At 39.6% G+C, this 13,005-nt stretch overlaps 1 protein-coding gene across 12 annotated transcripts in view; it reads right to left on the reverse strand.

Annotated features, from left to right (window-relative positions):
* Positions 1-13,005, reverse strand: part of MAGI2 (membrane associated guanylate kinase, WW and PDZ domain containing 2) — a 585,270-nt gene that overhangs the window by 49,708 nt on the left and 522,557 nt on the right. For all 12 annotated transcript variants that reach the window (XM_087967823.1, XM_087967826.1, XM_087967821.1 and 9 more), the window contains 2 exons: positions 10,417-10,609; positions 784-1,032 (listed from right to left, as the gene is read on the reverse strand). In XM_087967823.1, the coding sequence (XP_087823949.1) occupies positions 784-1,032; positions 10,417-10,609 (442 nt within the window). The remainder of the gene's footprint in view (positions 1-783; positions 1,033-10,416; positions 10,610-13,005) is intronic.

The following is a 13,005-nucleotide window of genomic DNA, read 5'->3' on the forward strand; positions in this document are numbered from 1 at the left end:
TATCTGTTATCTATTTACCTTAATGAAAAATCAGAAAGTACACTTGAATTTTGAAAATAAAAAACACCTTTGGGACAACCATGATCTGGATGACAGAGAATCTCTGTAGACTTAACAAGGTGAAATAATCAGTCTTATTGATTCCAAGGACATCACGAGAGAGATTCAAAGCTGAACTCTACGCATAAAGTCTTCAATTATTGTTGCTAACAAAATAGCTTGTTCAGGTATCAATGGAGATTTTCAATCAATCATGGTTGTCCCAAAGGTGCTTTTTCAAGAAGCAACTGGACTTTCTGATTTTTCTTTTGAACACGTTTCACTTTTCATCCCAGAAGCTTCTTCAGCTCTGGCAGGATGGTGAGGAATGGAAGGATTTATGTTCCTTGCAGAAAGCTGGTCATTTGCATCCTTTTAGAGAGTCATTGAGGCCACTTGGAGGTTTATCTGTGTCCTCAGTCAATACTCAGGTAACCCTGAGGACACAGACAAACCTCAGGTACAACTCAGGTAACCCTGAGGACACAGACAAATCTCCAGATGGCCTCAACGACCCTCTAAATGGATGCAAATGACCAGCTGTCTGCAAGGAATCTAAATCCTTCCATTCCCCACCATCCAGTCCGAGCTGAAGAAGCTTCTTGGATGAAAAGCGAAACGCCTTCAAAGGAAAAACCAGGAAGTCCAGTTGCCTCTTGAAAAAAAAGCACCTTTGGGATAGCTTGTTCAGAGTTTTTAACACAGGGCTCACAGATGCAAGATTCAACACAAGATTTAACTTACCCATTGTCGGCCCAGATTCGGGCCTGTTTAAGGAGCTAATGATAACAAATCCAAACCCTTCGTTTTCTTTCCGATGGATGATGACGTCGCTGGTTTGCATGCTGTGCGAAGGGAAGCTCTCAGGGGGCGTTGCATTGTTGCTGGAGGTGACGTGATTGCTGTTGGCATATGTAGCGTAGTCGCTTCTGGGAGAACTGTGGTGGGTGGACACAGAGCCGGGACTTCTGCCATTCTCTGGACAGGGTTCTCCTGAAGGAAAGAAGAAGAAGAAAGAAAGAAAGACATTGATCAGAATCAGAGAGATTTTCTGCATTCTGTGGTGGTGCAGTGGTTAGAATGCAGTATTGCAGGCTGACTCTGCCAATTGCCAGGAATTCGATCCTGACCAGCTCAAAGTTGACTCAGCCTTCCGTCCCTTTGGGGTGGGTAAAATGAGGACCCAGTTTGTTGGGGGCAATAGGCTGACTCTGTAAACCGCTTATAATGGTTGGAGTCATGTTCCGGAGTCATGTTTTCACTTTTTGTGACCTATTTATGAGCAAAGTCAATGAGGAAGCCAGATGACTTAACAACCGTGTGACTAACTTAACAACTGATGAGATTCACTTAACCATGGTGGTAAAAAAAGGTCACAAAATGGGGGCAAAACTCAATTGTCTCACTTAGTGACATACATTTTGGGCTCGGTGGTGGTTGTAAGCCGAGGACTACTTGTAGTCAAGAAATACTGACATTTCAAGGAAGAAAGGAATCAACCTGCTGCTTTTTGGAGAGCGCTTGACTGATCTTTTGAATTCTTCTTTTCCCAACAAATAGATTTTTTCAGATTGGACAGAAATCCTACAGCAATATAAAACCTGTTTATAATTTTTCCCATCGTTAATGGGAAACCGTTTTGTTGATTTATGGCAGAGACTGCTGTCAGTAATTTGGTGGGGTGAGGTTACTTACTTCCTGTCGCACCCAGATATATAATGTACATGCATACAAGTCCAAAGAGCTGCTGGTCCAGGTCTACAGAGGAATTATGGAGTCTATCATCTGCACCTCTACCACTGTCTGGTTTGATTCTGCAACCCATCAAGACAGACACAGACTCCAGAGAGTAATTAGGACTGCAGAAAAAACAATACCTACCAACCTGACTTCCATGAAGGACCTGTATACTACAAGAGTCCAAAAGAGGGCTATTTACACACGCCTCACATCCTGGACACAAACTGTTTCAACTCCTTCCCTCAAAATGATACTATAGAGCCCTGCACACCAGAACAACTAGACACAAGGACAGTTTTTCCCCCCAAATGCCATCACTCTGCTAAACAACCAATTCCCATAACACTGTCAAACTATTTAGTAAGACTGTATTACTATTCTTCTTCTCATCCTTCCTATTACCTATCTCTTCCCACTTATGACTATAACCATGTTGCTTGTATCTTTACAATTTATATTGTTTTATTGTTCCCTAGTATGATTTGATTGCTTATTAGTAACTTATCACTACCACTGTATTGTATCTTATGATTCTTGATGAATGCATTTTATTTTTTCTTTATGTACACTGAGAGCTTATGCACCAAAAACAAATTCCTTGTGTGTCCAATCACACTTGGCCAATAAAGAATTCTATTCTATTCTCCATTTCCATTCTATTCCATTATTCTATTCTATTCTATTCTATTCTATTCTATTCTATTCTATTCTATTCTATTCTATTCTATTCTATTCTATTCTATTCTATCCTATCCTATCCTATCCTACCCTACCCTACCCTACCCTACCCTACCCTACCCTACCCTACCCTATCCTATCCTATCCTATCCTATCCTATCCTATTCTATTCATGCCATTTGGCCTTCCGAATCATGACAGCCAGAAATTAAGATTTTTCTCATCGCTGACTGTAGTGCTTAGTTTCAACTCGGGTTCAATAACTTTTATTTTCTGTTCCAAATGTCATGGCTTAATCATTGTTCAGTGGGATTTCTTTCTTTCCGTCATGCATTAATCCCTTCCTATCGAAGGACTGCCAGAAGAGACACTCCCAGGAGTAAATAATTGCCTTGCGGAAAGACTTTTCAACTGGAAGGTTTTTGCTTCTTGTGGAAAAGTAATAATCCATGCTGCGTTTGATTTTATCAGAATTGAAAGATCAAAGACGATCCCATTATTTATTTGACAGCAAGCAGATGGCACCCGGTTAAGAGCCAACCTGTCACTCAAACGATTGCATATTCTCGTAGAAATCAATACTGTTGCATTTGTTGTCATGTGTTTTGGGCAAGACATTTGTTGTATTAACCATTCAGTCATATCCGCAGTAATTGAGACCAGTGAAAAGCAAGGTTTTACACCTAGGTAGGAAAAACCCAAGGTACAAGTACAGATTAGGCGAAACCTGGCTCAAAAACAGGAACTGTGAGAGGGACCTTGACATCCTAGTGGAATGTGAGGCAGCAGCCAAAACAGCTAATACAATCCTTGGTTGTATAAACAGAGGCATACAATCAAAATCATGTGACAATATTAGTACCACTTTATAAATCCTTAGTAAGGCCATACCTGAAATCCTGCATCCAGTTTTGGTCACCACATTACAAAAAAAGACATTGAGACTTTTGGGGAAAAGTACAAAGAACAGCAACTAAGAGAATTAAAGGCCTGGAGATTAAAAGATATGAAGAACAGTTGCAGGATTTCAGTATGTGAATCTTTATACCATCATGGCCAAATGGTTGTCCAATCTTTTCTTGAAAACCTCCAGTGACGAAGCCCCCATAACTCTGAGGGGCAAGCTGTCCCACCGATTAATTATTCTCACTGTCCAAAAATTTCTCCTTATTTCGAAGTTGGATCTCTCTCAGAGGAGTTTCCATCTAATGCAAAGGTGTCAAAGTCAAGGCCTGCGGACCGGATCCCGCCTGTGGGGTGCTTAGATCTGGCCAGCCTGGAAACAGCAAAGGACTGGCTCGCGGTGCCTCTGCCGGAGAAAAACAGAGCTTGAGGGGTGGGGGGGGGGGCTCCATTTTCGCTGGCAGAGGGCTATCAACACAAACTAAAAACAAAACAAAATGAGAAATGTTTCCCCTTTTTTCATTTCAGCATGCAAGAAGGGGCAGGAAAGGAGAAAGGGAAAGAGGAAAGAGAAAGAAAAAGAAGGAAAGATGGGAAGAGAGCAAGGAAGGAAAAAGAAGGGAAAGAGGGAAGGAAGAAGAAAGGAGAATGAAGAGGGAAGGAGGGAGAGAGGGAAGGAGGGAAGGAAGAAAGGAAGGAAGGAAGGAAGGAAGGAAAGACATTTCTGTCCAAGGGAAGAAAGGAGGGAGGGAAAGAAGGAAGGAGATTATAACAAGAGTGAGGGAGGGTCTGTGGGAAATACTGTCTTAGCACTTGGACACCACAGGTGCCCCTGACATGAGTCACATCGAGCAGGCCATGCCCCCCCCAGGTCAAATACAATCTTGATGCAGCCCTCAATGAAATCTAGTTTGATACCCTTGAACTAATGGTTCTTGTTCTGGCCTCAGGGAGCGAACAGAGTGCCCCCCTATTCTCTGTGATAGCCCTTCAAGTTTTGAAGATGGCTATCATGTCACCTGCTCCTTCGCCTAAATATACCTAGTTTCCTTATTTGGTCATTGTTTAATTTCAGGAAATGTACATATACAGGAAAGGTTTTTTCCCCCCTTCCCTGCTTTTGCATTTTCAGAAAAACTGGAGGGAGTTAAATGGCCTTGATCCAGCTAAAATTAGTAATATTTAATTGAAAACAAGGGAACAAATTAATTGAAACTAATTTAATTAGCAGAAGCTGCATTTCTATACTCACTTAGGGAGAAACAACACAAAAGGACTTCTAGCAGGCAAGTATGTTTATTGCATCGTTCATCATGTTTAGATTGATTCATTTAATTTAATTAATTTTAAATTATTTTAACTGGAACCAGTTTCCTGGTTTTTTTAATATTTTTAATATTGAATGACAACAATCGACACCAGCCTGAAAAAAAAAGAATGAAATAAACTAATGACAGTAGCATGCTGTTGATTTTATCCTAATGAGAATATAAATGATTCATTCAAAAAAAAAGGATAGCAAATTTTTTATAAATGAATGTTACAAGAACCCTGATATCTTAATTCCAGTAAGAATTGCATAGGAACAAAGCGAAATAATAACAGAAGTACTTTTGAGGGCAATAGTGAATAGTTCTGTATTTGTATTAGATTAGATTTTTATTTTAATCCATGTTCAATCAGTGGAATTAAATTCTAAGAAGCTGCAGAATGTGGCACTGTGTTTAAATCATGTCAAATTATGTCATACAGTAAATTTCAGAAACAAGAGCTGAAACTCCGGTCTTACTGGTAAATGAAAAGTTAATAAATCACCAGGCCTAGATGATAGATTAAGAAAAAAAATGCAAAAATCTCTGTATCAGCCATTGGTTGTTCCTGATTGAATAGCAGTTCTCAAAACATGATTTATTCACATGCTCTTCCACTGTAGTAAAGAACCTTCAGATCTTGCAATTTTCAGATGAATTTATTGAACATCTTAATGGCACCTTTTCCTCAAAACTTCTTCATGAAAATACAGGAAGGTTTTTTTTTTTTGTTTTTTTTACAGAATGGAGAGTGAAGAAATAGACAGCAAGACTAAGTGGAGATTCTCTACCGATGGAAGAATCAATAAAGGTGAAAATTTGTAGCTCAGGGTTGACATGAGGGTCCTTGGTGCTCTCTGAACTTGCTTGTTTTCTTGTGGACATTTCATTACCCAACTAGGTAACTTAATCAGTGCTACAAAGGAGGGAGGTTTGTGAGGAGGAGGAGGAGGAGGAGGAGGAGGAGGAGGAGGAGGAGGAGGAGGAGGAGGAGGAGGAGGAGGAGGAGGAGGAAGAGGAAGAGGAAGAGGAGGAGGAGGAGGAGGAAGACTGTGGGTTCTTTGGTTCTCTTTGAGCTTGGTGCTTGCAGACAATTTAGTATCCAAACTAAGTAACATCATGAATGATGCATCAGTGACTGATGATGTTACCTAGTTTGGGTATGAAACATCTTCAGGAAAACTAACCAAACTCAGAGGCCACCAAAGACCCTGGCTAAAAGTGAGATTCTCAAAGCTTTTTGATGTACCAACCTCGTTATCAAGGACATCAAAGAGTTGTCATTAAGTGTGAGGGGCAAGACTGAGAGATTCATAGTTGCTACTGTGATGGAAATAGATCTTTCTAAACGGAAGGAATGGCCACGGCCACAGGAAACACAATTCAGTGCAAACAACTATCAAGGGACAAATGTTTGTACCCAATGTTTTTCCTTATCAAAATCAAACTTGATGCTGAGGACATTTCCCTAGTTTGACTGCTTAGAAAATAAATTCCTGTGGTTATGCGGCCCAGTTCAAGAAAAGTATCAACCTTTGAACAACAACAACAAAAAAAGACAAATTCCACATTAGGAATTATTGGGAGGGGGGTGGTGGTGGAAAGAAGACGATAGATTGTACATGGAAACTTTCTGTCACCGCAAGACAGCTGTGAAAAAGGCAAATTCCATTTTTAGGCCCCATTAGCTAAGGCGTTGCAAATAAAATTGGCTGATGTAATAATGCCCAAAAGGAAAACTGTGTTCCCTGGTTGCGGCAAAAACAAATGTGCAATGGAGGCAATCCGTTAAGGCTGCTGAAAGAATTCGTGCGTTAATCTTTAAGGCACTGGAGACCTGGTGACTTTTTAATATAGTCATCACTGCACACCTCCTTCTGTTGCAAACACCTTTAGAATAGAACAATAGAGTTGGAAGGGACCTTGGAGGTCTTCTAGTCCAACCCCCTGCTTAGGCAGGAAACCCCACACCATTTCAGTCTTCTTCTTCTTCTTCTTCTTCTTCTTCTTCTTCTTCTTCTTCTTCTTCTTCTTCTTCTTCTTCTTCTTCTTCTTCTTCTTCTTCTTCTTCTTCTTCTTCTTCTTCTTCTTCTTCTTCTTCTTCTTCTTCTTCTTCTTCCTCCTCCTCCTCCTCCTCCTCCTCCTCCTCCTCCTCCTCCTCCTCCTCCTCCTCCTTTTTTTCACATCATCGGATGGTGGAGATCATGTTGGCAATCAGCCGCATGAAAAAGGGCTGCTGAGTTTTGTCCAATCCATTCCCTTAGATTTTGAAGCCAGGATGTTCTTCTTCTACTTGGACCTCACTTGCCTTCAATCTTTCCCTAGGAGAGGATTAAGTGAAGTATACCATATTTTTCTGGGTGTCGCATCACATGTCCGAAATATTCTAACTTTTGCTTTTTTGTGATTTTGATTATTTCCATTGGTATTTATCTTATCATGTTATTGTTATTGTTATTGTTATTGTTGCTGTTGCTGTTGCTGTTGTTCGCACAGTCAGCCAGATGTTCAGACTGGGTTTAGCATTTTTCTCTACCTATCGAGTCTTTACCAAGGACCTGGGATAGGCAAATCTGGATGTTTGATAGTGTTACAGATATTGCCGCAGGATGGAAGCTGTTCCAAGTGAAGCTGCCTTCTGCAATTGACTGAGGGCAAATTTGTCAATGCCGATGGTGTTCAAGCAGTGTTCCAGTTGTTCTGGGACTGCTCCCAAGGCGCCTATTACTATTGGCCACTACCCTTGCTTGCCTTTGCCATAGTCGTTCTATTTCTATTTGTAGGTGTTTGTATTATGTTATATTCTCAAGTTCTTTCTCTTCTCTTCTGCTGTCTCCAGGTACTGCCACATCCACTATCCATATTATTATTATATTAATAATATTATTATATTATTATATATAATTTATTGTTATTACTATTATTATTAATTTCTTCTTGCTTTTTTATTAGTTTATCAAAGTATAAAATGCAAAGAAAAAAAAGTAGTGGAAAATTAAGAAAAGGAGGATTTCAAAGTTGTGGTTGTGATGTTATTATCTTCTACTGTGCTAAAGAAAGTAGGATGTCAGTGCCTTTTTCTTTCTTTTTCTCTCTTTACACTCTATCTCTTTTCTTTTCCCTCCCCCTTTTCTTAGTTTTTCCACTACTTTTTTTTTCCTTTGTATTTTATACATTGGTAAACTAATTAAAAAAAAATCAAGAACAACAACCACAGCAACAAATAAATAATACGATAATATTCTGCATGCCTTCACAACGGAGTGATCCTACTTGGAAAGACAGGTTGAAAGATCAGATGTGGGAAGGATCTCAACACACCAGCCAAGATTGTAGTGGTAACACAGAACAACGAAAGTGGAAACCCACCAAGGCCAACCAATAACTCTAAAGTAGGGGTCCCCAAACTTGGCAACTTTAAGAGAAGAGAATTTTGGGAGTTGAAGTCCACAAGTCTTTTTTTTTTTTTTGAATAAAGTTTTATTTGGGTTTTCACACATACAAAATACAAGTAAAACATCTTTTTTGAAAATAGCATGGTCCCGGCTTGAACTTCTTTATACAGACACAAACTCAATTTCATGCTCATTTTTGTGTTCTATTCCATATCTTATACTATTCTACATTTTCTATATAGTTTTTCCCCTCTTTTAATTTTCTCAATTTTATTTTGATTATCTCATCTCAATTCAAATCATTATATTTATACTTTTGTCTGTTCTGTTTCAATTTCATATTATCTTTTCTCATTAAACAAATTTTCTCCTGTAGTTACTAATTGGAGTATGACACCTTTATATCTTTTAATTATATCCATTCAACTCTTATTTAAACTTCAATATATACCTTAAGGTTATGACCTTCAATATAATACATAATACATAACTTCCAATTGAATTCTGCTTGGTACATTCTTATAATACACACTATATTCTTTTTTTAAAAAAAGATTATAAATATATGTAATTATAAACCCTGATTCCATTCCAATTCAGTTCTATCATTAATAATCATTAAAATCTTAACATCTTTAACATTTCTTTTCAATTAAATATCATACTTCCTTAAAGACACATATAATCTCCATAATTAATTTTTCCCTTTTTTCTTTTCACATGTTTTGTAAATCATTCATTTTGTTACATTTATTTATTGACAAACATTCCACTAAGTTACGATAGCTATTTTATCAAACATTTTAATCATACATTGTTTCATATTTTCTGAAATTATTTCTATTTCTAATATAACAATACTATCTTATGTACCTTTGCAGAATCCCTTTTTCCATTAGATTTTCACCCATTGTCTCTAAATAGGCCTTGTTTATCTATATTTTGTTTCTGTCCTTTATAACTTCTTTTCCTTTCTTTCTTCCCTCTCATCTTCTCCCTCCCCTTTTTACCCCCTTGTCTCTCTACTTCTAATTCTCTCTTCTGCATTTCCCTCTTCTGTTGCTTTCTGATTTTATACTTATTTTTCACTCTATTCTTTTTTGGGGTTGTTTTTCCCAATCTTAAACTTTCCATTCTCTTTCCCCCCTTTCCTTTTTTCCCCCCACCTAAGATTACTTGTTCATTAAAGATGGCTTCTTCTTTGTCGCAATCTTCTTGTTCTGCAGGCATTTCTTGTTGTTTCTCATAGTTCCAAATCTCCATTTCTAAGAACTGAAATACGAAGCCAAAAGAACCACTCCCTTCTTGTGCATCTTCTTTGTACTTTTTAAGTTCCATTCTCAGTTCTTCTAAAAGTGGAGCCATTTTAAACAGTTTTAAACAACCACCCGATTGATTTTAGTCATTCAAATACAATAACCAAGAATCCAGAGATCACCAAGTAATCCAAATAGTCCCAAGCTGTTTCTTCTTATTTCTTTTTCCACTTTCTCTTCCTGGGATTTTACTATTTTGTTGCGATGTTTCAGTTAAGATGTATCTTTTGGAAGTCTTGTTGAGATTTTGCTGTAAGTTCTTTTTAATTCCAGGCAGTCTCCTCCCTTCCAGATCCTGCCCTTTTATTCTTTTTCTCTCCTTTCCTGTTTTCAAAAGCTTTTAATTATCCAGAAATCTTTATTATCCCTTTGACTTTTTATATTCAGCATTAAATGCCTATTAATGTCAAAGTGGATTTTTTCCCCAATTTCTTGCTTAAGTCTCTTAGCTGTCAGTATAGGAAAAGGAGAAAAAAAAACCAAATCTTTTCCCTTTTCTCTCTCCTTCGCAGCTTAAAAATCTTAGGGAACAATGTTATTGTTTTTTTTAATAGTTTCAATTCCAGGGTACCTTATTTGTTGTTTTTGATGTTTGACCCGGTCAACCAAAACTTTCTCTTCTTATCTTCCTCCTGCACATTCTTTTCCGGTCGAGTTCTTCTTTGTGGTGGCCATTTCTGACCACCACTACAACCGCCTTCGGGAAAGGGAGTAATGGCCAGCTGGGGAGGAGAGATGTGGCTCTCCTCAACCCTGCAGGCAGTCTCCCCCTTCTTCACCACCTCTACGGGGTGGCTTAGCCCCGAAACCAGCCGGCTCGGGGTGCTCCAGCAGCGAGCACGGATCGAAACCACACAGAGACGCGGTTTCGGTCTGTCGCCGAAGAGGCTCAAACCGGAAGAACCGAAGTCCACAAGTCTTAAAGTTGCCAAGTTTGGAGACCCCTGTTCTAAAGGAAAGTCAAAACTTCAAGTACGTTCTTGTACCGGTTTCGAACTCATTAAAAAATGTCCTCCCTGCAAACCGTCAACTCACCTGAAGGGGGCAACTTTCTTCTCACTGTGAGGTTCACCTGCCCATTCCGAGCTGCATTATGCATGAGATCGATAACGTAGCGGTGAGTTTTGCCAGCCACGGGGATGCCGTCCACGTAAACCAATTCGTCGCCAGGATGCAGGCGCCCATCTCTGTCCGCCGAGCCCATCGCGATGACGGCCCCGATCAGAATCTGAGTCCGAACAAACAAGGGATGTGAGAAATGGAAATACGAATCCAGCCAAACAAATTTGCAGAATTCTGCAACGAGTACTAGAATTTTCCTCTTGTCCAATCCAGATTTTGTATGTGTGTGTGTGTGTGTGTGTGTGCGTGTAGTTTTGCAATAGGATTCAGGAGTCATCCTTCATAGAACACAAAGAGAATCTTCCCTAACACAAGTAGTCCTCAGGTTACGACTGCAATTGAGCCCAACATTTATTTTGCTAAGAGAAATATTTCTTAACCAGTGTTGTAGTTAGCCGGCAGCAGGTGCAGATGGCTGAGAAAAGCAAGGACTCAGATGAGGGACCAGGACCATCAGGGAGTGGACTGCTGCCTTCAGAGATTGTGGGGGCTGGCAGCAGCAATGAGGAGGTTCCCCAAGAGCCTGTGCCAAGTGTGCGTGCGCGCAGGGCTGCTCACAGGAAAGAGCAGCTGCAGTAGCACGGGTGACTCAGACTCGGGAGTAAGGCTGCAAAGTAAGGCTTCAAGAAGATAAAAGCCAGCTGTGAAGCGAACATTCTTTGCAGGAAGCAAAGATCTTTTGAAACTCAGCCTTGTGGACATTGCAGTATCTTAAATTGGTATTTGAAGACTCTTGTGTTGTGAAATATTTCTTATCTGTTATTCTTGGCAGACTAGCACAGTTTTGGCGAGGCTTATGCTTATCAAGGTTAATTAGTTTGCAGCAGCCTTTTAACTGGGGATTTGTAAGACTCATTAAAAGGTTTCTGTTCCCTTTGGTTCGTGTTTGTTTTATTGGACAAGGGTTTGGGTCAGAACAACCAGTGAGTTTTTCCCCGTTTTAAGACTTTCCCTTACTGCAGCTGTTAAGTAAATCATTGCCACTTGTTAAGTTAGGAACACGGTCGTTAAGTGAATCTGGCTTCCCTGTGGACTTTGCCTGTTGGAAGGTCACAAAAGGGGATCACGTGACTCCCTGGAAACACTGTGACCATCATAGCTATGAGTCAGTTGCCAAGCGTCTGAATTCTAATCACGTGATCACGGGGGAGGCTGTGATGGTCGTAAGTTTGAAAAATGACCCTAAGTCACTCTTTTCAGTGCCGTTGTAACTTTGAACGGTCACTAAATGAACTGTTGTAAGTTGAGGACTACCTGTAATCACTATAACTCAAGGTTTCTGAAGGAATTAAAGTACAATTTTTCTTAAATAGCACTGGGATTCATAATCCAAATAGCAATCTATATATATAAAAGCGAAATACCATGCATTCATCATCACAAGATCTCCTGAACCGTAAAGCCTACAAACTTGAAATTTAGTCCATATGTTCTTCTTGGCTTCTAAGGAAGGATTTTTCAAAATGACCATCAGAGCATTTAGAGTATTTCCTATATTCTTATTATTAACATGCTCTGATGCTAAGGAGTTCTACTCCCCCTCCCCACCTGAAAAGAAATCTCTTCCAAAGGCAAAACACAAGCAGAGGAGAGGAGTTTCAGTTCCAGTTTCAGCAGCACCAAGCAACTTTAGTACAGAACACTTGAGCTAAGCCACGCCCAGGCTCCTTGCTGTCTCCTTCTTGCTCACACAGCAAATACTCTTACAGTTTCCAAAAAGCCCACAATTCTCTCACACACTGACAGGATGCTAGCCAGATGAATACTTATGGATGCTGGTAGGCAGAGACAGAATTCCTCCCCTTATTGTCCTCCCCCAAAACTAAGCCCGATCACATAGTTTCGTAGCGAAGCACGAATATCAAGCTACATGTGCAACAATTACAGCACCCCAAAAAATCCTTTTTAAAGGTCGGAATTAAAATTCAAAAATATAAACTCTCATGCAATTCAGTCTGTAAGGATATAGGACACCGGGAAAAATCAGAGTTTTGCAGGACAAAACTATTTCGGTTTTTTTAAAAAAAGATTTATTTGGTACCGGTAACCTTTGGCCCGTGCCCTAGCTGGAGAAATTGCTTCCTTCAGAAGTCTTGTTTTAGCAGAAACTGTGGTTGTGGTGTGTGAACTCCTGAAGGCTCTGTGACAAGATAATTGCAACTGCCTGTTCCTGTAGGGTTTGCTCCTCTCGATTTTAATCTGATAATACATTTTATGTTGTAAAACGTTGATTAGACACTTGGGCCATTAAAGAAGTTTCTGCTTCCCGCAGATGAGAAATAAATGTTCTCTGTGAATTGTGTTGTTATCTTCTGACATCTCATTTAATTTTAGAACCTGGTTTTTGACTGGTTTCCCTGCTCCAGATAGTTGGGGGAGGAGGGGTTGGGAAAGTTGATAATGGACTATTGCAATCTGGGAGCTGGGAATCTAAGGACCTCAACACGATTATCGTGTTATACACGATTGTGTATAATACGATGAAATAAATGAAGCAATGTT

Source organism: Notechis scutatus, chromosome 6 (assembly GCF_049901735.1).
Source record: "Notechis scutatus isolate UNSWTSFEM ecotype Mainland chromosome 6, rNotScu1.2, whole genome shotgun sequence".
NCBI classification, from domain to species: domain Eukaryota; kingdom Metazoa; phylum Chordata; class Lepidosauria; order Squamata; family Elapidae; genus Notechis; species Notechis scutatus.